At 38.4% G+C, this 25,320-nt stretch overlaps 1 protein-coding gene across 2 annotated transcripts in view; it reads left to right on the forward strand.

Moving 5' to 3' along the window:
* The window catches only part of REEP3 (receptor accessory protein 3), a 47,750-nt gene extending 23,076 nt beyond the window's left edge, over positions 1–24,674 (forward strand). For both annotated transcript variants that reach the window (XM_059476663.1, XM_059476662.1), the window contains exons 5-11: positions 3,563–3,635; positions 7,237–7,313; positions 7,793–7,913; positions 9,814–9,927; positions 17,275–17,422; positions 19,822–19,973; positions 20,719–24,674. In XM_059476663.1, coding sequence (XP_059332646.1) covers positions 3,563–3,635; positions 7,237–7,313; positions 7,793–7,913; positions 9,814–9,927; positions 17,275–17,422; positions 19,822–19,973; positions 20,719–20,775 — 742 coding nt within the window. In that variant the 3' untranslated portion in view covers positions 20,776–24,674. The remainder of the gene's footprint in view (positions 1–3,562; positions 3,636–7,236; positions 7,314–7,792; positions 7,914–9,813; positions 9,928–17,274; positions 17,423–19,821; positions 19,974–20,718) is intronic.
* Positions 24,675–25,320: the final 646 nt, after the last annotated feature.

Below are 25,320 nucleotides of genomic sequence, written 5' to 3' on the forward strand. Positions count from 1 at the left end.
TGGCTTGGAAGTTTATGGGCAGTAAACAGTCTAAGCAAAAATGCTTCTGCTTTTCCAGTGCTGACTGAAATGCCATTGGTGAGGCATATGGCTCTGTTTGCCTTTTTTACAGCCAAGAACAGCCAGCCAAAGATTCAAGCATTGTTCTTTAGGTTTTTATTCTGCTCTTTAGTTTTCATTAGCAAACTTGCTTTCAAGTGAAATGTTGCTTAGGCTAAACTTGCTAACCATATGTGGAATAGCAATTATAGTTCATCCACAAGTGAAATTGTACTACCTGTGCAGAAATTAGGTCTGGTGGTGGTAAAACAGTGTCATCTACACTACTTCTGGTATTTCCATGTTGTCTGAGCAGCTCTTAGAAAAACTTGTGTATGTTTATGACAGGGATGGAAACCACTCCTATTGTAGCTGGGAAACACCTGGTACTGAGAAGGGGAACTGGCATGGTCAGCAAAGCAAGGCAGTTTATCAGGTCCATGGTTTTTTTGTGGCATGGAGGATTCTTTTATTCTGCAGCCTGCCATTCGAGGGTGTAGGTGCATATTCCTACTGGAGATGCACACAGTGTCTGGCTCTTTATCAATCTGTGGAGATCCTCAGCCTTTGATTGGACCAATGGGTGTCATCACTACTACAAAATTTTTAAGGAAAGGGAATTTAGTGAATAGGGCTGTCTCCAAAGCATCTCATACTAAAAGAGTTTCCTGGATTGCTTTAACTGTTAGGTAAGGAACAGAGAGTGTTCCCTTTTTGCATTTGGAGGAATGAAAGAATAAAGTGCCAAACACTATTTCATGCTTTGGACAATACTTTGGCAATGTGAACAGACTGAACCCTTAAATGCATTGTTGTTAATGTTAATGGCTTAGTGTTTGAGGAGTCTGGATGCAAGTAGTACTTTTGAGAGGCTTTTATTTGTGTCTTTGTTTTATTTTTAATTTTTTTAACTGTGGCTTTAGAGTTGTTGCTATCCATGTGAAATATGTTCAGTGCCAGAGCAACATGTGTACAGATGACTGATGTTTTAGTTGTCTGTCAGATGCAAACTCTGTTGCTTTGCTTCATAAATGAGCCTTTCAAGCAATTATTCACTTTAAAGCTATTAAAACTGTAAGACCATACATTATGTGGTAATAAAGGCAGTAGGTTGGGTCTTTTAAAAATACAGCTATATGGATATGAAAATTTATTAATTCAGATTTAAAGGCTCTTTGATACTTCTTTCTTTGTGTTTTTGTCTCCTAATATATTTGAGAAACATTTCTCTTTACCTGAGCAAAATGTCTGTAGAGGAGGTGGCTGTACCAAAAAGGGAATGTTATGGCAGCTCCTGAGTCCAGCTAAAAACCTGAAATAGCTGGGCTTCCAACTGGCTCTGAAATGACATTGGTAAGCAGGATTATCCATGTATCTACTAATAATATAAAGTAAATGACATCACAGTCAGCTGAAATCTGTTCCCATCTGTGGACACTGCCTTTGTTTTTGTCTGCTCCATTGGTGCAGTGTGCTGATGCTCAGTGTGAAATCCAAACCACACTTGGAAAAATAACACTCGAGTTTTTAAATTTGAAAAGCCATAGAATGATTTGGAACATCCTTAAAGTAGTTGTATGGTTTCTGTAGAAATATCAGAGGATGGATGGGCATCTAATATGCAGCAGTGGGTGTTGCTGACAGCTTTGAGCTCTTGGGAGGTGTGGATGCAGGGAGGAAAAGGACTGGAATGTGTGGGGTTTTTGTAGCCATCTGTGTGCCCAGGCTCCCTGCTGTTCCTTTCTGGCTGGTGCTGCCCCACTCAGCTGCAGTGATCTCTGCTGCCCTGGACTGATCCAGCATGCAGAGATGCAAGGTAAAAGGGAGTTTGCTGGCCTTCAGCTACACTCACTGGTGACAAGTTGGCTTTTGGCCTGCAAAATTGCCTGGTAGGTTTAACTGAAGTCAGAGGACTTCTCCTATGTGAAGAAGATGGTGCCAGAGTTGGCAGCAGCATCATTCCTCAATTCAATGTCAGCTCTGGCTGTAAGGAGATAAAAACTTGATGGTACTGGTTCCTATGTTTTGTTTTCATCCTATCTACCTACCCACTTCTAGTGAACAAACAGAAGTTTTTCTAACACTTCCATTTTACAGCAGTATTGGAAATGATACTAAATTGTTATTTATTAGTGTATATATAATAAAATAATCATATTATAGAATAATATAATAATGACATATTGTCCTTTTAACCACTGCACTCTGTTTTAAAGTGATTTCCATAAAAATTCTTTAAAAGAAAAAGTGGTTACTCAAATAGGTATTTTTAAAGTCCTGATTTGACTAATATTGAGTAAAAGATTTTTCTAGAAAAATCTATGGGAAAAACTAGCTACCTTTCTTGTGTTTCTTATGTTAGTGTTTTTATCGAACTTGAGGTCATCTTTAGTTTTATGATAGTCTTGCTGTATTTAGATTTCTGCTTAAGATCAGTTGTTTCTGAAGAAGTGTTCTTAAAATTCTGTTTTGTCCCATTTCATGTTTATAGCAGTTCAAGAGTGATATGTTCAGAGGATAAATTGCTGTTGAAGTTTAGAAATACATTGGGGTTTTTTCTTTATAGAAGTGATGCTACATGACAGAGTGAGTGGAAAAATGTAGCTGAAAAATCTGTGAAGTGAAAGACTCAAGCTGTTTCCCTTTCATCTGCTTCATTGCAAGATACTTACATGAGCAGGCTACTAATAGTTATTTAAATAACTTTGGAGTGCTGTTTTTACAATTATGGGGAGGTGCACAGGTAACCAGTAACTGTTTGCGTTATTATGCATGTCATGCGTTGGTGGTTATGATGTTCAGGAACCTCTTCTGTATCTTCTCTTTGAATAAACCTTTTCCACCCTTAAAAAGGCTATTTTATGGGTTAAAGGATGAGCAAAGGCTTTTCTTATCTCTGATACTTAATAATTATAATTTCAGCCAGAGCAAGGGAAGGTGAGAGACATTAGAGCTGGTGTGCTACTGAACAGAGTTTTCCACAGGGACAAAAATCAATTGAATGAATTCCCACTTTTCCTCCATTTCTAAATATTGCTGTTGCATAGTTCTAGCAGAAGGAGATGAAATGTTGTCAGTGTTGTCTTAAAATTCTTTTGGAAGGGAACTTCTGATAATCTGATAAAAGTAGATGACTGTGATTAACTACTGATAGGTTCAGAGGCTTTTCAAGTGTGATAGCACTGCCAGCACTCTTCTGGTGTGGACAGGCTGCAGGACTGGTTTGACTTGTAAAAGAACCAGAACAACTGGTTTTACATTATCTATTAGAAACAGTCTTACAAAACAGTTTTTTGTCTTTAGGGCATCCACCCTTTTCTGTTCATGTTGTTCTAGTTTTGCCTATCATGAAACTTCCTCTGAGGAACATATAACACTGATTTTTATTTTAATGCTAGAGAGCAGGATTTTTTCTGTTAAGTTGGCTGAATTGTTCTAATGATGTATTGTCACTGTTTTGTCATATAGTACACTGTTTTGTCATATATACAAAATCCTGAAGGCTCTCTCTGTTTTCCAATAGGCTGGTGTTTGGGATGCTGTACCCTGCATACTACTCATACAAAGCTGTGAAGACAAAAAATGTGAAGGAATATGTAAGTCTCATTCCTTTTAATTGTTTAATTACACACCTCTGCTGATATAGATGTGTGACATTTTCATTGTGTAATAAATCATGTGAAAGCTTGAATTGACTGTCTTACTGTTAAATACAACACTTGTGTGACCCTAGTGGTAATCCTCTGATTTTGTTTGCAGGGCTAAAGTTAACATATCTCCTACTTTACATGGTTTTATGCTGAAACATGTTCAACACACTAAGCTGTAGTGTGATTTTTTTAAGAGTATTTTTAATGTAAACCTTCAAGTCTTGGTTTCTAATTCAGCAAAGAAATAATGCACTTTTAGGCAGGGGGTAGAATGCAAGTTTGCTAATTCTGCCAACACCTTAAGTGTAAGTATTGACAAACTGATTCATAGTGACCTCTAGAAGAGCAGCAGCAGCTTAATATCGTTGTATGGAGCTCAGTAGGGGACTCAGAATCTACCTAAAAAAAGGTTAGTTCTTAATCTATTTTTCCTAAAAGAGGAGAAAAAATGTAACCAAGGAAGGAAAAGATGGTGTGGAGGAAAGAAGCAGAACAGACAGAAGAGAAAGATTGAGAAAAACACAATTATAGTTACTTCAGTTTTTAATTAAGCTATTAAATTATTGACTTGTCAGTGTGAGCAATGAGATAATCATGGGAATGTTAACCAGTTGCAGTCACAAGGACCTTTAGTCACTGTGCTACTTCCCTGTTTTAAGAGACAGCCTGGCTTGATTTCAGCAGGTAACCTGTCCTGAATCCTGGCCATAACTCCTCAGGGTGGGGTCAGGGCCAGCAGTTACTCTGAACTCAGCAGCCAGAGATGTGACCCAGGGCCCTTGTCTGATGTGTGATGTCTCCACTTTGTACCTGGTTGTAGTTGTAAACTGTAATTGGTAGTTGGTAACTGTACACTGTAGTTGGTAGCTGTTGTTTCTCCCCTTGAGTGTCTTAATTTAGCCTCATCACCCTGTCAAGGCCTCAGAGGACATCATATTTGTACTTCTGATTTCTGTGTACAAGCTGATGGGAGCTCATTTGTGAGATAGAGCTGGTGCCTGCCAGAGTTGAACTCATGGGAGGAAAAAATCACCAAAACTAAGAGGAGAATTTTCTCTGTCTCATTCTTGTATTACTCTGTCAGGGAAGTCCATAATGCAAGGAATTTATAATCTGCTTTTCCTCCCTGCTCCTTCAAAACAGGTCCACAGGCTAAGTAGGGCATAGCAGTTTCCAACCTAAATAAAGGAAATCACTTTAAGAGGTCACCATTGCCTCTTGCACTATGTTTTCTAGCAAAAGAGAAGCAATATTTTAGAATGCTGAGATATTTTTCTCACCTCAGTTGTCCAGTTAGCCATGACCTGTCTGGGCATCCTTACACAGGGTCCCTGCTAGTAGGGCCTGAAATTATATTTTTTCAGTTCTTGTAGTGTGAACCTGTGGTCTTTGAGCAGTCCCAGAACTTGCAGTCACATAGAAAATATTCATGGGACCAGGATGAATAAGAACCATCTCAGTGACATTTTCATTAGCAGGGCATGACCATGATTCATCAGTGAATTATCACTCCATGGCTGCCTGGGCTGACTGTCCTGATAGGTCTTGGGGATGATCCATGGCTGTCATTTTCCCAGCTGGGTCATTTCTTTGTCAGTAAAGGGTTTAGATTTAAATGCAGCTTTGCAAATGGCACAGGTTTGCTGCCACTCACATCATGCACAACTTCCTTTCCAGGGTTTTGTGTGGCTCAGGAGCCATCTGTGTAGCTCAACTTTGAGCTTTTTAACAGTAAAATATTTTACTCAGCCACTACTTCCACCACTAAAAACCAACCAAACAAAAAGAATAGACATCCTGACTTGTTGTATAGGTCATGATGCAGCAAATTAATCAAAGATTATTTCTGAAGGATAAAGTGTTGAGCTGACTTTGGTAATTGAAAAGACTTATGGAATTCAGTGCTAAAAATTAGAATCTGTGCCTTTGAGGAGATTTGTTCTTGTAATTACCCTGGTTTAGTGGAGTTGACTAAGATATTTGAGACCTTTTTTCCACTGTGTTGCACCAAAGTACTTGAAATCTGAAATGTAGTTGATAGGTCTGAACAGACCAGCCTTTTAAATCCTGGCTTCAAAATCCTGACCTGAAAGAATGTGTTTCAGACAGAGCCAACAAATATGAGCTTAATGCTTGGATGCTATGAAAAAAACCCCTCAATGAAACAAATGTGTAATCACTCTTTTAACATGAAAAATAAAACTCAGTCAAAGCTTCTGTAACTTGAAGTAGATGACAGTATTCTGGGTAGTGTGAAATCTGACCTGCCATTTTTAATGTCCTTTTTTTCTTTTTTCCTGGTATGAAAACCCCTCTAAGTCACTCAGGTTCATTTGTCAAGGATACTTGTGGTGCCTACTGCATGAGTTGTACTAGAATATGATTTGTGTTTTATTGAGTCTTTGCCCAGTCCTCAGCAGGACTCCTGGCACATCTCATGTGCCCTTCTGCAGGGCTTTTTATACTGTTCCTAGCAGCCCAGGAGAAATCCCACTTCCACTGTTGTTCTTGATTGAGTAAAAAGGTGTTGATTAAACAAAGTGCAGACTGGATAAATCATTTTGGGGAAAAATACAGTCTTGCATGGCATCTTAAAAATTGCATTGAATTATGCTGAAGCTGATGGAGCAAGGTTGGATTAAGTTTTGTTTTATTCAGGTGTTGACTCAGGTTCATGGAAGGGTCACCAGTCTAAATGTCACATGGCCTGTCAGTAATGACTTCAGCTGCTGTGGACATTTGTCTTCGTTTATTCAAGCCTAAAATATCTAAATCCTCTGAGAGACTGAAGTGAAGAATGTTATCACATGACTGAGTTTCTTTTCAGACTGAAACACTGAAAAGCATTTAAGATAAATGGGTCTCAGGTTCTGACAGAGGAAGTGGTTTTAAACTATAATGCACATCCATGAAATAGGCAGCAGTGTATCATTAGGTTTTGAGTAGTTATTTAAATCCACTTCAAAAAAGATTGTTTTAAAAGTGAAGATTAAATCTGAGCCACATCCTCTGTGGGGAGGTGTGTGTGTATATATATCCTCCCTTTGAAAGACAGCACCATGAATTTAGGGCTCAAACTAGGCTCTAACAATTTTGGTGGTTTTGTTTTATTCTTTGCTGGTTTGGTTTGTTTGGTTTTTTTTTTTGTTTTTTAATTTTTTTTTTTTTTTTTTTTTTGTTGTTGCAGGGTTTTGTTTTTTTTTTCTAGGAATTTAAAGAACATGTGGATGTTCAGTTTGTACAAATAACCAGTGGTGGTTTGCAGTGACCCATTTTGGAAATACATTGCATTTGGCATCTGATAGCTTAGGGAAGATAAATGCATGGGAACTATTTCTGTAGTATTTATTCTGACAGATGAAATCAGCTTAGGCAACCAAAATTGAGCAAATGCTCAAGAAAAATGAGAGAGTCTCTTAACTGTTATAAAACAAACTACTGTTGAATATCTTGCTTTGACAACTTTAAACAAACTGTACAGTGTTCAGTATGTTATGTGTAAAGGTGAAATCCAAGCTCTCAGTGAAGATGGTGTTTTGATTTCCAGGTTCGCTGGATGATGTACTGGATTGTGTTTGCTCTTTATACAGTGACTGAAACAATAACTGACCTAACAGTCTCTTGGTAAGACCCTGCTTTTTATCAACTCTAGAGGAAACTGTTTGTTTCTGATGTTTTTTAATTTGTACTGATTTATTTTGTGTAAAGAAGTTGTGCTTGTTGAGTAGCTGTTTTTAGAGGAAAATATCTTGGTGCATAGATGAACAGCAGCTGTTTTTAAGTTTGCTGTACACTGTCACTTGAATTAGGGACTGCAACATTTCCAGCTTCCCTGCAGAAGCTGAACAGGGGAATGGAACTCTTAAAAGGATGGCAGGAATGTATAATAAAAAGCAAGTATATTATCTGTTGTCATTTCTTAAATGACAGTAGTCCATAAATCCGGAACTCATTTAATTTTTGTCTAGTGTAACTACTTCTATTTGAAGAATCCTATATGCTAATATAATTGTGGTTTTTTAAAAATCTCTTCATAATGATTAATTACTGAGCATTTTCCTACAGCAGTAGTTGATTTTGTGCAACCTTTAACTTGTCTGTAGGTTTCCACTGTACTATGAACTGAAGATAGCTTTTGTCATCTGGCTCCTTTCCCCATATACTAGAGGGGCAAGTTTAATCTACAGAAAATTCCTCCACCCACTTCTTTCTTCTAAAGAAAGGGTAAGAAATTACTTCTCAGATTTTTAATGCCTAATATGGAAACACCATATGCTGAAATAAAAGCTGTTGCTAGATACACTACAAAGCAGAGCAGCTTGTTACTGTCTTGCCTGGCAGCACCAATTTGCACTAGCAGAGGCAAGTGCACATGACTGTCCCTGTCTGTGCTTCTGTTTAACTGGTCTGAGCAGACAAGGTCCTGCCTCCATTGCCATGAGAGTTTGGTGTTCCCTGCTCTGCTTGAGGCACTCTGAGCAGCCCAGTTGAATGGAAATGATGCACCTTGAATTTCTGTGGAAACCCAGGGCACCAGGAATATTTCTGTGTGCTCTGGTGTGCCCTGACCCCCAGGGGAGCACTGTCTTTGACCCTCATTCATGGAGAAGGTTTCCTGGACTTCAAGATAAACTAGAACCCACAAAAGTGTGAAATAAATTATAAACATAGTGTAGGTGTATCACTTAGTGAGAAATTTAGGTTTTGGGATTTTTAGTATGTTGTGGATGGAAGCAAGATGGAAGGCACAGGATGTCATCCTGGGTTTCTTCTTCATGCTTCTTCCTTCCCTTCATAGGTTTGAGTAGCATTTGTAATTAGGCCAAATCCAGCTCTTTAGGATCAGCTACTGAGTTAAAAGACAAAATAATCTAAGTGTCAATTCTTAATTGTGTAGTCTTAAAATACCTTGTAACAAAAAATGGTTGACCAATTTGTGCCTTCTAATGAAAAGCTGCCAAACTCATGATAATGAAACTGTTTTTCTAATAAGAAATAATAAACACTTAGGTCCAAACACAAATTGCTGTCTCAAGTACCTTCAGTGCAAACCCAAAAAAGCCAACAACTAATACCCCCTTGTAAAAGTAGCAATGCTTGCAGTAGTGCTGCAAGCACATGTACAGTACTCCCTGCCCAGAAGCATGAACACAGCTTTACTAAAAGCTGTTGATGTTAACATTTTTTCCTAGCATAAACTAGTAATAACACTTCTCAGGATGATTGACATCAATGACTTCTTTTGGTTTGCAAACTGACAAGATAAGAGGAGAGACTTGTTACTGAGTTTGAAGGGTAGACCAGTCTGCAGCAGTAAATACCCAAACATAAAAATAGCTACAAGATGGTTAGCTTTGTCAAAGTATGACAGGGACACAGCTCTGCTTTAGCTCTTTTTCAGCATCAGTTTGGATGTGTGGAAAGAGCAATTAGCCAAGGTGTGGAGACAAGCACTGAGAAGCCCCACACTACAGAAAACAGCATTTCTAAAGGTCAGTTCATAAGGCTAGACTTGGCCTTTATGAGGCAAAGCAAGTAGCTGACAAGATTGCCACTGATAGGAACAGTAAGGTCATCTTGACCTTCTGAGGGTTGTGCTAGGAACAATTTGCAACTTTGTAAGGTGAGGAGATAATTCGCTGTAGTCTCCAAGCTGTTGGGAAGCACCTTGCAGACTTTTGTCTTCAACTCCAGGCATTTACCCGAGCTTGAGATAAATGCCATGCCTGTATTGTCCTTGGTACTTAAATATTTCGAAGCTGTGCCTTTGGAAGCTCTTTGTAAGTTGGCTCTACCTTTCCAGGGAGCTTGTGTTAGATAAGGTTATTTCTTGAAAAGCTTCTGTCCAACCAGTTAAAGTCACTCTCTGTAAGGAACTTGTTGCAATGTTTCTGAGCTGTACAAAAGTGATCTGCTTTATCTTCTTGTTTGACCACATATAATCTTTTTTTTACATGAGAAAATTGTAATGAAGGAAACATCTGAATACAAAGATAAATCCCATTAAATATTTTCTTAAATACTTCTTCTGTCTTCCTTTACTGATGGAAAAATAATAATACTGTGGAGTCATCTTACTCTCTTATGAACAGCCTTCTAAAATTTAAGTATGTTTTTCTTTTAGGAGATTGATGAGTACATAGTCCAAGCCAAAGAAAGAGGCTATGAGACCATGGTGAATTTTGGAAGGCAAGGGTTGAATTTGGCAGCAACTGCTGCAGTGACAGCAGCTGTAAAGGTGAGTTTCTGCTTGCATTAATTGCTTTTGAGTTTGATATAGAACAGTGCAATTGTACTGAGGATCTATCATCTTACATAAAAAAGGTAAATTCTGCAAGTGTACTGAAAACCTGGGACACAATTAAAGGCTTGCAGCCCTCTCCTCCTCACACTGTGTGTGTTGGTTTGTTGAAGATGGCTTGTAGTTATTTCTTGGATGATCAGATCAGTTAACTCTAATTCAAAAGGTACCATTCAGTTTTCTGTGCAGGCTTTTAATAAAGGTGACCATTGTTTCTTTTCTCCGTCTGTTGTGCTTTCTTGTTGATAAACAAACTTTTGAAAGGATTTCTGGCTTTTCTGCTGTTTTTCTCCAATCAACCTGAGGTAATGCCACATATGAATTAAGGCATGAAAGACTACTACCATGGTTAAAAATTCTCTTGACACAATTAACCTGTTTGCAACTTGTTGGGTGAATTATTATATTAATATACTAAACATAAGCCTGCCTATTGGTGTTTAGCATACACTTGCTTTGTCATTGTTTTCCATTAAATTATGGAGTGATCTGTTGTTTTTCCTACAAAACTCATCACCTTCAGTATTTCAGAGAGCTCTGGGTGTAGGAAAACAAAATACAAACTTATATGTCAGATTCTAAGCAATTTGTGCACCACTGAAAGGAATATACTCCAGACAATGTGTATCCTACCTAATAGTAATTTAAACAAAAAACAAAAAACAAAACAAAAAAAAAAAAAAAAAAAGAAAAGAAAAAGGTGTATGTCCAAGGGAAATCACAGGTTTAAGGCAATCAGGATTAATTTCTTCCTGGGAATAAATGGAGCCATTGTGCTCATAGTAACAGCACTGAAACCCTGAGCACTGTCAGTAGATAACAGAAGACAGTCTAGAGATCCCTGGCTGTCAGAGTTGAGTATGTACAGCTGGCATTTAGCTTACATGTCTGGGCTTCTGTGTGAACTTCCTGCATTATAAATAAAAGACATTCCTAAAAATTACATTTTCACATGCTGCCTCAAAAAGCTTTGGAAAAGTAGTCATGCATATCTTGTTTGTTCATTTTCTCTCTTTTTAAAGATATGTGTGGGTGGTAACATTATGACTTTTTATTTTTAAGTATGGTCATAATGAGCCCGAAATACTGAGAAAGTGATTAAATTTGATCACTGTAGGGGTTTTTTGTTATTCAAATTCTTAATATTGCCTTGAGACATGAAATAATTTAGAATGTAATAAGTGCACCTCCAAAGGAATGAAAGTATTCAGAGTGAAAATAGGTTATTTAAATAAACCAAATAAACCCAACAAACAAACACTCAAAGTGCTCTACTGGGAGAAAAAGTTTAATTGCTAAATGCTAAAATGCAAATTCTTTGTATTACACATTTATTACAATAAGCACCTGTAAGGATTCTTATGCTTTGTGTGTGCCCCTTTTGTTTGGCTGTGGTTGGATATTTCCTTGTTAATTTTTAGGATGTAGCAGAAATATTGTAAAATAAGTAACACCAGTATCTCCTCCCACTTTCTTCTGAAATAATGAATAACTTTTTCTGAAGTGTCTGTTTAGATTTCATTGCTATTCAGCTGTGACTGGCAAGATGCCTGCTCCATTTGTTAAAACTTGTTAAACATGCTCATGAATATTTGTACAGAATTAGTTCAGTGCAGATCAGATGCTAGGGAAAAACAACCACCACAATACCATAGACCTAAAATAGGCATGATTTTTTAACAGCATGAAAGAGGAGACTCACTGAAGAAAATCTTTATTTTGGCACGTTAAGCCTCTTGGGTTTGTCATTCCAAAATGCTGAGTGTGCCTGCTCCATGCAGGCAAATGGACTCAATGCATGTGTTCTTGATTTTGTTCCCTGTTTTTCAGGAGTTGACTGCTGCCTCCAGCAGGTGAAAAGATTATCCCTTCACCAGGAGCTGGTGGAGCACGCTATAGGATTTCAGCAACAGAACTGTAGTAGTGAGATCAGTCTTGATGGGAAAGAGGGCACACTTTCATCACTATTCTTTTTTTTAATAGAGCACACATGCTTATTCTGACATAGCAGATCTCAAATTAGGAGAGGGGGAAAGGCTAAACATGTGTGCAAGGTTAAATCTATGTCAAAAGACATTAAAGTGTCCAAGAAAACTGCTTTTGCTGACTTTAGGAGGATGTTAAAATGGATTGGACACTTGCTGAAATATTTGGAATATCAAATGTGGGAGAGAGTGATTTTCTTCAGGGGTTGTCACAGGAATAGGGGATTACCATTGTTGGCTCTGTTAGGGAGGTTGGAGCAGCCAGCCAGGTCAGTCTGCTGAAATTTGACTTAGATTTAAACCTGCTCCCCTATAGTTAAATTGAAATGTGTTTGGCAGGAGTAGTGGCTTATAGCTTGCATTCTCATATTGATATTTTTAGCTGGTAGTAGTTAGCCACTGTTCATATAAAATGTAGTGTTTCAAAACCTCCTAAATACCATACATTGGCAAAATAAATGGTGTTAAATTAGCATGTCAGAAAACAAATATTTGTAAAATCCTGATTTCTGGAGATTTAGAGATGAAAGATAGTCCGTCTGTGTTAAATTTTTTCTTTATACTGAAGGAAATTTTTATTAGTAAAAGAATCAGAAACAAGATGCCTTAATAGGCTCAGTAGTTTATGGATTTGGGGAAATTATATCCACAACATTTAAATTCCAGTGATGCATCTGCTTTTCAGGTCTTCTGAGATGATGGTTACCTCTATGTTTCAATGTCAGCCAACCCATGAATTCAGATTTCTTGAGCTACTAGTGAAACCTGGTGTCCTTATCACTCTGAGCAGGGGAACTGCTACTTAAGCTGTGAAATACTCTGTTCCTCTTTATGAGGTCACACAACAGTGTTCATTTGTAAAGTGATGGTGATAATATGTTTTGAGGGCTGTGTCACAGACATGTTCTATGAAAAATCCTTTCCTTAGGATTTTTTCTCCTGAGGAGCTGAGAGGCCTCAGGAACAAAATGTAAACAATGATTATCTGCTGCTGTGGAATGCAACAGGTGCATCTGTGATTGGTCTCATGTGGTTGTTTCTAATTAATGGCCAATCACAGTCTGGCTGTCTGGACTGTCCTGGTCAGTCACAAGCCTTTGTTATCATTCTTTTTCTATGATGAAATCCTTTCTTCTCTTCTTTTAGTGTAGTTCTAATGTAATATATATAATAAAATAATTCAAGCCTTCTAAAACATGGAGTCAAATCCTCATGTCTTCCCTCATCCTAAGACCCCTGTGAACACTGTCACAGGGCTGTGTTTCCTGAATGCCTTCTGGTCATCCTGAGTCTGCTGCCTTTTTGCTGCTGGAGTGATTTTCTCCTGGCCTTGCTCACCCTTCCCCTTATCCCCACTCAGGGCACGGCAGAGGAAGGAGCTGTGCTGCAGCCAGCTGTGGCACACAGCCAGGATCTCTGGGGAGCAGCAGTGCTGTCATCCTCCTCCCTGCTGGGCTGCCTGGCGTGCTGCAGGGGTCATTCACGGGACAGCAGTCCCTGGGCAGGCTCAGAGGGAGCAGGAGTCATTCCCTGTCAGCTTGGATGGGATCAGGGAGAGAACAGCTGAGAATGTGGGTGCTGCATGCATTGGGAACCTGTCCAAGGCAGGCAGGCAGCTCCAGTCAGTGATCCTGCCCCCTGAGGGCTGCAAGTGCCATTGAACAGCAGAGTCCCTGAGGCTCACAGTGTGGGGTTTGTTTACAGCCACTTCCATAAAAGTACATGCTCAATAACAGAATGGAAAATGGCATTTCATATATGAGGGTCAGCTGATGAGACTAATAGCTTACTAGAGGCTGAGTAGTCTTGAAAGGAGACCCTTAAATGGGCTGTATTTATTTCAAATAATTGATTTAGAAAGATATTATGACTTTAATTGGTGTCTCACATTGGTTACTGCTAATGTGTGTGGACTCTAAAACATGTTTAGTATGTTTTAGGAAATGCTATTGAATAATGAAGAAAAGTCATTCTTTAGGACTTGCATTTTGTTTAAGACAACACACAGACTTGACAGTTCATCTCTCTTCAGTGTTTGCCTACTTAGAAATTTTAGTGCTGAAGTTATGTGATTTATTTTCTTTATCCCTGGCACTCTAATTGTAAATGTATGTGTCTCAATCTTTTGGGCTGCAATTTAGTTCCCAGCCTCTGGGCTGAGTGCAGCCTGGTGTATTCCTTCCTTACTGGCAGAGACTGGTGATGTGATGGGCCACCAGTGATAACTGCTCTGCCACCTTCTCCTGAGCAGTATCTGGGGAGAGGTGATGGCTGCTGCCACATCCAGGGCATGGGAATGGAGGCAGGAGATCCTCTTCAGCTCCACCTACGCCTGAATTGCTCTGCTTTTAAGGCAAACATGTTGCTTTCAAGCTGTAACTCTTTGACCTTTCAAACAAAATAGTAAAGCTCTTAAAGCATTATTATTCTAAATGGGAATGTTACTCTCACATTTCCTGCAGTAGGAAGGAATTTAATATTTTTCAGCCAGACTTTCATCCTGAGCTGATAGTAATCCAGATCTACACAGAATGCTTTGTTTCAGCAGAAAGCAATTAACTGCTGTTTTTGGGCATGGGGGTGGAAGAATCTTCTGAAGTCTTAAATGCAGTGTGAGCACAGTGCTATGCACACTCCCACAGAACACCTTGAAATTTGTCCTTCAGTGTCCATGCAGTGGAGTTCAAGTAGAAATCAATCTTGATTTGGCTAGACTGGATGTTCCAGGTGTGGGACAGGGACTGGTGGCCCTCTAGGGAGTAGCTGCATAGGATTGGTGCCATGTGTGATGGGGACTGTCCAGCACAGCACAGCTCCCATTCTACTGTGACTCCCAGGCATGTGTGCTGCATCTTTATTTGTGTATATATCCCTTCAAACTTCTCAATGTTTTCTGTGTGTAACTTGAGTAAAACTTTCCATCTTGGCAAGTAGTTTTGGAATGAAGGGCCCTTTGTATAAATCCCTGCTGTGCTCCCTGAGTGAGGCAGTGCTCCACAGGAGCTCCAGATGAACCATGCAGTTTGGTTAGGGGCACAGTGTTATTTTATGGCACATACTTGACTTTTTTTTCCTCCTTTGAAAAACAAAATTTTGTATCCAAAAGCTGCACTGGAAAATAGGGCTGAATGTTCCTAGCTTGGATATAGTCCTCTGTCCACAGTGGAATAAGAAATGTAGGCTTGTAATGTGAATTCTTAATATGTTAGTTGTTATAATCCTTATTGCATTATTCTATACAATTTCCAAATGTCTTTTTGTAGTATATCACATGATGAATGAACTTGCTGGGCAGCTGTTAAACAAGTGTGTCTTTCTATACTTTGCTGCTGGCCAAAACCAGCTTCTGTCACTGTTTTAAGTAGAGTCTGTTCACTCTTGGTGAGTGGAATTGTACTGAATTTGTATGGATTCTGCTGAGAACCAGCTAGGTCCATTTTACATATTCAGTAAAATATTTCAGTGTTCAGTGACTGAGACTTGAGTCCTGTTCAACCTCTTAAAGCATTGGACACAGTCTGATGAACACTCTTGTATCTTATAGCAGAGTAATATATTTACTGTAAGCTGTTACTTGTCAAAAGAAGCAGTTCTTTCTGCAGTTCTCTTCTCCATGTCCTCATAAAGTTCTCAGGCATAGCTGGTTCCTGATGTAGTTTACTTGAAATGCTTTTCAGTGCAGTAGTGGAAGGGCAGGATTTTTCCTGCCTTAAGAGAGACTTTAGGAGACCTGCCTCAAATGAGCCATTTTGGGGAATAAATTTGACTTTGGGATTTTTACAATTTTTAATACAGACACTGTGCAGTGTTTGTAGTGCACTTTAACTCAAAGGCAAGCTGTACTTCAGTTTGTGAGAACTGAGTCATCCTACAAGTATGTAGGAAGAGATAGAAAAGTTAAGGCTTCTCTCACAAGAAACCTTTTCTTTGTTGTTTGGTGACAATGATTGGGTAAGAATTATCATAGGTTTGTTGTGCTTGAGTAGAATACTGTCCACTGTCTTAATTTTATATGCTCTACTAATAACTAGTCATCAGAAAATTAATATTAGGTTTCAGGCACTTTTCCCCCTGCCTTTTGGTACCCACACAAACTTCAGGAACTTTAATTCAACTGTCTGTTCACTTTACATGGCTATTTTTGACGTGGACTAATTCAGTGTGCTGGTCTACCAACTGCAAAAACAGTTGTCATGAGAGTGGGAGCAAATGGCTGTGGCCAGCAGTGCCAGAATTGCCTTCTGCTGGTGCTGTTGCAGAGAAAGGTGAATGGAATTGTACCCAGGTTTCTGCTCCTGCTAGCTAGCATGCTGGTCAAATGAAGAATTTTACTTAAAAGCTTCATTTGTAAGAATGAAACCAAGTCTTTAACACTTGCTTGAAGTGGAATTCATGCACGGGCTTGTCAACCTTTCCCTGAAATGGTTATTTTTTGCCTTATGCCAGAGATGGAAGAATTAAATGTTATTTTAACGTGACTTTGAGTACTTGTTCTTGTGGTCTTATTCTTTTAGTTGCTTATGCAATAAATTAATCTTTAATGCTTTAATAATAACATCATCTGATGTAAGATGAAAGAGCTGCTGGATGACCTTTCTTTCCAACAGGGAAACTTCCATATGTTCCATCTGGAAAAAAAGGGAAGAGAGTTGGAGATGTGTGATACTTGATGTGTGATTAACTATTCTCCTGTGTGGGGTTAGATTTGGGGTTGGTATTTTGTCAGTAAAGCTGTATTAGTAGGAGGACTGCTAGCCTGGAGTCCAGGCAGGACCTCTTTGGTTTGTGGTTTCAAGTTTCTGTCAACTGGAGCTGCTTTTATAGTGCTGCCAGTTTTGCTGCCTGTTTCTCAGTTATTTGAGTTAATGTTACAGAGTGTATTTTTAACACTTTTCTCCTTAACCTTATTCAAATTTGTGGAATATATAATGGCAGAAAACTATCTTCAACCATACTCTTTAAAGTGGAAGTGTTACTGTCATGCTACCTTGAACTGCCATGTTTGAAGTGAACATTTCTGATGTGTGTTTCTTTTAAACACTTACCCTCAGCCTTTATTTGCTCAGATGAAAGGGTTGAAATGCAGCACTTGTAATTAAGCTGCCAGCTTGTGTAACTTTGTCATCTAGGAGCAATGTGGGTAAAAGCAATACTTTTAAAAGTGTAAAGCAAGTGCATGTGTCTGTTCAATGGGTTTTGTTGTGCAGCAAGGAAGCATGGGCTTATACATCTTAACCCAAGCTGAGCAGCAAAGTTAAACCTCTGCCTGGATTCCAAAGATATTGTTGTTGTATTTCAGAGCCAAGGTGCAATAACTGAGAAACTGAGAAGTTTCAGTATGCATGATTTGACTACTATACAAGGAGATGAGCCTGTTGGACAGAGAGCTTATCAGACATTGCCAGAAGCTAAGAAGAAAACCAGAGCCTCTACAAGTGAATCTTCAGGTATGTATCTTTTTTTCTTCCCTACCTAAAAGAACAATTCTCCCAAAGCAAAAGGGGAATAGCAGAAACACATTCACCCAATTTCTAAATGGAAAAGGCCTCAAAGAATTCCAATACACTTAAACAGAATACACTCAAGCAAAGTAAATTACGACAGTTAAGAAATCCTTCCTGAATTACTTTCTTCTCACAGCCACTCTCAGTGTAATCATACTGTATTCATTGCTCCTGTCCTTGCCAATTGGCAACAAGAATTTATTACCAAAATAAAACCTAATTGGAAGTCAAATGTTATGTGATTAAGTGGAGTTTCTGTGACAAATGTACAAGAAGTTAAACGTGAGAACATATGGAAGTTGAGTAAATAGAAGAGAAAATTAATAGAAATTAATTCACCAGGCTTGTAGTAATAGATCAAAATGTAAAATTGCTTATGGTGATAGGAATAATAAAGGCATCAAGTTTTCATAATGGGCTGATAAAAGATGATGTGTGGTCACCAATATATGGTTTTGTTCAGAGATACTATTGTTTCATTATTATATTACATGTGCTGTTATTGTCATCATCACTTTGCTCTTGAGCTTGTCATGTTTGAAGGAAGGTTTTGCTGGAAGCCTGGTAACTACACCTTTTTAAATGGCAAGGCTATGATGTCAAGGAGCTGATATTTCCCACAAAAGAAGTAGATCTGGGCTATTTCTTTTCACCTAAGCCTGTCCTTCCTTCTTATCCCTCTGTTTTGGGGAGGAGTAGTGTTTGTGGGGTCCAAGGGATTCCATGGATATGTGGTAGCCCATGAAGTTTGTAAGGAATAGATGGCCAGCTGAAGGGAGCTAAGCTGAATTGCACATTGTTTCCAGAAGGTATCCTGTGCAGGGCAGTGTGAACTGGAGCTGCTGGCTGCAGAGAAAGCCAAGAATTCATGAAGAGCTGCACTTAGAGATGGTGTCACTGCAGCTGTTGTGCAGGGTCTGTTCCTCACTCAGACAGCATTACCTACCTAGCTGAAATAGCTTGAAAATGCTCTAAATTTTTTTTAATGCTTCAATTTATACTATATAAATAATCACTGACTGTAAGATTCAATCTTAAATGTCAAAAAGCTTTCTTACAGCTAGTTGAATTTAATTAATTGTTTCTGCTCCTGGTCTGATATCTAACATACACCTCTCATGTTTACTTTGAATTTTCTGCAGCATTATGAACTTAAAAAAGATCAAAAGTGCACATAGATTTAGGAACACTGTGTAGCAATATTCTGCTGTGCTTAGCAAAATCTTATTTTTTGTGGTCTGAGCTGGGAGTTCTCTGCAAATTGCAGGACATGGATCATAGGGTGGTGCTGAGCTGGCAGTGAAAAAGGGAATGCTCTGATGGGATGCTGATGCATCACATGTTACAAACAGAGATAAGAAGTATTGGTGTCACTGCCAACACTGCTAGCCTGAAACAGAGAAACAGATGTGATTGAAATCTTTTGTGTTGAAAAGGATGAATTGAAACTATACTGGAAGCAGAGATGTGTTACCTCTGAAATGGCAGAAGAGAACAGCAGAATGTCTGCCTCAAGTAGCTGTGGAATAGATTAGGTGATTCTAAGTTCTAGGGAAAAAACACTGAGGAAAAAAATTAGCTAAGCCTAAATAAAACATTGGCTTAAGATGAAATGTACATAGGTCATTAATACAGTTTGGTTTGGAGTCCAAAAGGTGTTCCTGAGTGTTACAGCCTGTAGATTCTGGGATAAAAAGAGAGTTTTGCAGAAGAAGGAACCAGAGTGGATTTGGGAGATTTGTGATAGGTCTGTGATGGGGATTCGGGGCTGTTGGACCCCAAGGAGCTTTTCAGGGTGAGTTTTTAAGCAGTTTGTGCCCTCTAGTGAGAGTCTCAGGTAATAATCTTGGTCCTGGTTTTGCAGGATGTTAACAACCCTTAACAGTACTTGGGTGTGTTACTGATCTGAAAGGAGCTTTGGTGTTAAAAATGCAGGAGGATGAGAGTATGAAGAGGGATCCTATGAATGAAAGTCATGGAATGGTTTGTGTTAAAGGGACCTTTAAAGGTTTATGTAAGTGTAACCTCCCTCTCATGGGGATTATATCCAAAAATCTTGAGTACTTGTTAAGATGACCACTAAGGCTTTTGCAGTTTAGTGTAAAGCAGAAGATGTCAGCAGACTTGTGGTTCCAGTTTTGATTAATGAAGAATCACTGCATTTCACACCTGTGGAACCATGTGGCAGGATTAGAAGCACCAAACTTGTGGCAGAGTTGATGTTTCTGTTTTGAAATGAGCACATCATTTAAAAGGGTAAATCATGTGTGGTAAAGATGAAAATCACAGCTCTCCTAGAAATCAAAAAGTTACAGCTACTTTTTTAAAATTATTTTTTAAAGGTTATAAAACTCCACTGGAAAAAAATCCTGCAGATGATAAAACAGATGAAGAGATGGAAGGGACACATTCAGAGGATGAAATGTGTGCTCAGAGAGGCCTTCGAAGAACTCAGAGTATGAAATCGGTGAAAACGATTAAAGGCCGTAAAGAGGCAAGTATAATCCTGGTTAATGGAGTTTGTTTCTTCAGCCTATATTGGCATTTTTCATAGTGCAGACATTGATTTTTAATCCTGGAGAAGTTGTCAGCAATAACTGGGTTCTGGAATGCTAAATGGGGAAGGAAGTATGTGATGATAATATCTAGGCTTGGAGCTTTTGTAGTTTGGAGTGTTTAGGGGAAATCCATGAATGAAATGAACTAAGCAAGGAGCAGGGGAGAGGAGATGAAACACACTCTGTGCTTGCAATGCTAATTCTGACACCACTGAGCCCAGTTTCAGGAGCTGCTCACCTTGGAAGGGTTATGGATAGCAATATTATAATTTCCATGTTGTGCACACTTAAACACCTCCTGTTTAATAAAGAATATTCAGAATTTTTTAGTTCCCGTAGACACATGGCCTGACTCTCTATGATGTACAAAGAGAAGATCCTAGTTTGCATTCAATGCACTTTATATGTGCATGCATCACAAAATTTAAAGATACTTCAGGATAAATCTCTGTGAAATCTCATAGAAGCTTTTGGGTCATTCCAGGAAAACAGATGATACTTATTCTTCTTGCCCAATTCTGTTGAAACTTTGTTATTTAATCATAGGCAGATTCTCTTAGTGAAACTGGGGTGTCCAAAGCACACTGAAAGACATTTGCAAAATAAAATTAGTGGGCAGTTGAATCATAGTTCTGCTTGGTGTGACTCAACTCTTTGTTATAATTTTATTTTTCCCCCCAGATACGATATGGATCACTGAAATACAGAGTAAAGAAGAGACCTGCTGTATACTTTTAAGTGTACTGCACAATGCCTGCCAGAGAAACTGCTGTACTATAGTAACTTGAATTCAAGTGTTAAAGATCTGTGTACAATTCCTAAAATGAGTCTGTATGAACAGATATAGTAGGACTTGTTTTTGTGAACCCAAGTGATCAGATCAAGTATTACTCTGTTTTTCTAGAATTGTTTAGATTTAAGTCTGGACAAGCTACAGCATGAATTTCAGCACTCCTTAAATAGGAGTTAAATGAGGAATGGGAAATACTCTTTTCCAGAGCTATTGGACAGATAGAAATAATTGCAACTCCAGTTAAATTAGCAGAAGGTTTAAGTATCTAGAGCTTGTGAGAATTGAACCATACTGTCCCCAAGTTTACATTGAAAGATAGATATACTTGAAATATTTTTCTGAACTACAATTCCTGAAAAGGCCTTTGTGTAATTTTTAAATGTACAGTTGAAAGGACAGTGGATGATGGTGGGAAAGAAAAAGGAAAGGTGAGGTAGGTTGGATACATCCTTAACATCATCATCTTGCATCATATTGCCAAGCTTAGCAAACTGGGGGTACATATAGCACTTTATGCAAAACTCTGTAGTTTTGCACACTCTTAATGATTTACAACTGCACATGTAATTTTAGTGACTTGCTAGATAGGTTAGAGTGACATTTTGAATGCCAGCAATTCTTGTATTTTATGATCTTTTTAAAATTTATCTTGATTCCTTAAGTACACTTAGGATGCTGTAGATATTTGCTACTAACAATATTATCAGGTGCCTTTCTATGTATAATAGGGCTGTGTGGGTTTTGTCTCTGTGTGTGTTTTTTTGGGGGGGTTTGGGGTTTTTTTTGTTTGTGGGGTTGTTTTGTTTGTGTCTGTCTTCCTCCATCTAAAGAGATGTAACATGATTTAAATCAGTTTTTGGTTAAAATTGTGGTAAGTAGAACTTGTAGCAATTCCAGTGATCTGCCTCAGGGATCTGATCAGCCCATGAGCTGTGTGTTAAAGTCGTGCTGCCATCAAGGTATGTATGAGCTTAGTCAGGCCCTGGTTTAGTTTTGCTCTACATTGCTTTAAGAACAAATATATTTATATATATATGTACTTCAGAACATGTAGGAGTGTATATTTCATACCATATGTGGATTCTAAAATGGCCTATGTAGTACTTTCTTTTATTGCTGAAGTTATTACTAAAATATTTGCATATAAATAGCTTTTCTTCTAAAAGTCTAGTTGATTTAGTCAGTCATTTTATAACCTAGAATCCCATGGCATATCTGCACAGAGATTAATTTTGAAATGTCTTTCAATATGCAGTGACTTGTCAAAATTACTTTTTTTAGGTCACCTTTGGTACTATTTTCTGCAGTTCTGAGAATTAGGCTGACTTTAGTTTGCTGTGTGACTATATTTCTACTGTGGATTCAGGGAGAAGCCACCACTTTTTGCAGATAGTATTTTATTATGTATCTTTGGGGCAGACCTTGTTACTTCCCTCAAAGAGGAAATGGCATGGATTCCTCTTATCCTGGGATCTCTGACTTTAATCCTTAGGCCTTTCCCCAGGTATTGACAGTCATCTGCAAGTCTCCAGCAGAGATTTTAAATATATTCCTGAGGCTTGGGCAGTTCTTCTTCTGTTACAGCCATAGCAATTCACTGCTGGTCTGCAGCATTCAGAGTAGTTTTCTGTATGCTTCAGCCATGGCTTGAGTTCTGTGGCTACAAATGCAGCTGGTCTGTGTTGGTGTTGTTCCTCCCTGGCTGTGGGAAGTGTCTGCAAGCCCTGTGCAAAGCTGTGCTCAAGTACAACAGCACTTCAGCATCTCTGAGGAACCTCAGTGCTTTAGGGAGAAGTCCCAGCAGGCCATGTGTGATTAAAAGCTAAAACCTGTAAAACTTCACTCAGAAACACAGGAACAAGAAGACAGGAAGGCTGCTCTCTCCCAAATGAGTAGAGTGTTAAAATCCCATCCCCTAACCAAACCTGTACCTTGTTATCCAGCTTTTCTAAGGAGCTGCGGGCAAGGAGTGATCACAAAAGCAACCTCCCCTGGAGTGTGGGACTTCTGCCCCAGGAATGTTTGTGCTTCTCCTCTGTTTCCCTGAGGTTTGTCTGTGTGTAAGACACTAAGGAACCCTAAGCTCTTGTATTTGCATCTCACCCCTCTCTGAATAGTAGACTGACCTGGGCCTGGGATGGAATCTCTAACTCTTACTGTGGAGTTGAAAACTTGCTGACACATTTTGCTGTAACTAATCATGCTTATTTTACCAGCAAGCATGGCAAAAAAATTATCATCTTTGTACAAATCATAATCCTGCATGAAGGAGTAGAGTAAGCCATTTTTATCAGAATTACAATTCCTGTACAGGTTCATGTAGATCCTGTTTTGGGGGTTGTTTTATGTTTTTAACACATTTCTAGGGCTAGAGATCATTGAAGTGTTTCAGGCTCTACCACACTCCTGTCAGGAAGTTGCTCTATGTGTCTCTATGTACCTGAGGCTGCAACTTCTGGCAGACTTAACTTACTAACTCAGTAGTGATAAAGGCTAAATAAATCCTCCTTTTCCTGGAACTTGCATGGAATTAGGAAAGCTGGCAGTATTATTCATATTCATTACTGTTTGCATATAAATGTGCTTCTTTTCTTTCAGGTAACTGTCTTACATGATCAAACCTTCAATATTTTCCTAGCTGTTTTCTTCAGTCTAATAGCCAACTATACAAATATTTTCTTGCCAGTGTGATTTTGATCTTTGAATTCATCCTCAAACTGGTTCACTGGATTATCTTCATTTTTTCTTCTTACTGTTCATTGTTAGGTGGTGCTTGTCAGGGCACAGTGGCATGATCAGCTTTTATCCCAGTGATACATAGTTCTCTCTCCTTGTTGAGTTTAGTTTACTTAGGTTTTGAAACACTACTAAAAGTCTCTTAACTTTGGTTTTAACTTTCTAAAATACTAAAAGTCTTTTAACTTTGGTTACAGGGAATTTTCAAACATTTTTTGCCTTAGCAACTGCACAAGTCATCTGTCTAGCTCTTGCCAGAAAAATTCTTGAAAAAAATGTTAAAAATCAATGTTTAACATTCTTTTTGGATTTGGAATGTAAAATGTAGTTGATGTCAAATTATCTAATCTTCTGAACAAAGTGTTTCCTGAGAACTGACTGACTGCCACCATCAGGACTGCTAATTTGACTGTAGTCAAACAAAGACTTGGGGTTTAAAAGTGCTTCAAAAGAGAATATGTTTTTCTGTTTAAATCATATCAAGGTTTCAAGGCTTTCCAAAATATGTCTGAACTGACTCAGCTTTCTTAGCAAGAGCCTGCTGTGCTTGTTAAAATACCCAGTCTGAGATGAGGATTACATTGGTGGCCTCAGCTGCAAGTGAGCTTAGGCTGGACTTTGATTGCAATGTAATTGCCAATATTGCTAATTCCTTTGGTGTGTGAAAGTAAGTGAATAACATCCAACAGACATTTTGCAAAGTATAATGAATTTTAAAATAGAAGATAACTTGGTAAAAGAGAATGGTGAAGAAAATGCTGGACACATTCAATGTGCTGTTCATGACAAAAATGTGTTTTATTTTTGGTGTTATTAATTTGCTTTTATTAATGGGAAGTTGGTATTTTTAAGTACTTTTTCTACAAAAATGTATGTGCAAAGGCAATACTTTAACATTTTTCAAGAACTTGTATTTTTAAATGCTACAAACCAGAGAATATACATTTGGACTGAAGATAGTAGCTTTAAAAAAATGCAATGTAAGCTTTAATTTTTATATTGTAATAATAACTTGCTGTCAACTTGTTTACATATTTGTAGGATGGAAACTTCATTATGCATTGACTTATCTTGATGCTGACTTTAATAAATGCTGCTTTGAGCAAGATGCAGTGGATATTTTATTACCTGAATTACTATTAACAAACTAGTCACTGTGTAATCTGTGTTCTGTTACTTATTGTAATGGTTCAAGCACCAAAAACAATGTAGCTGAACTTTGGAGAAACTTGAAAAACTCTTCAAAGTATGACTAAACTGCCCTTGAGGTTCTGCCATGAAGTCTGAAGCTAATTTAGGCTGAAATGAGATGTACCCTGCTAAAGGCAACTTGAACATGCTGTGGTGTCACCTGGTTTGATTAGATGTATGGTTCAGAGTAAATCAAAATTGAGATGCTCAGTGTCCCAAAAGAGTGTAACTTGCTGGGGAACTGCTGGACATCAAACTGATTTTGTTTTGCATTCCCTAGTCAGAGTTCTTCTGGTAATCCAGGGGAGGAGATGCATAGATGAATTTGGCCCTTTCCTTTTTCAAACCTCCTTTTGAGTCATCTGTTAACACCCCTACCAAAACCCAAGCAAAATCCTCAGTAACCACATTTTCTGGGCCTTGTTTGCAAGTTTCCTGGCTTACTTCCTCAAATAAAAGAATTTCTTGATATTGAGGAGAAAGATTTGAAAGACCATAGCAAGAAATAATTTTTAAGCATTGTGAAAATCCATCCCAGAAGCACAGACTGACTCTTAGGGGAA

The sequence above is a fragment of the Ammospiza nelsoni genome, chromosome 8 (assembly GCF_027579445.1).
Source record: "Ammospiza nelsoni isolate bAmmNel1 chromosome 8, bAmmNel1.pri, whole genome shotgun sequence".
Lineage (NCBI taxonomy): Eukaryota > Metazoa > Chordata > Aves > Passeriformes > Passerellidae > Ammospiza > Ammospiza nelsoni.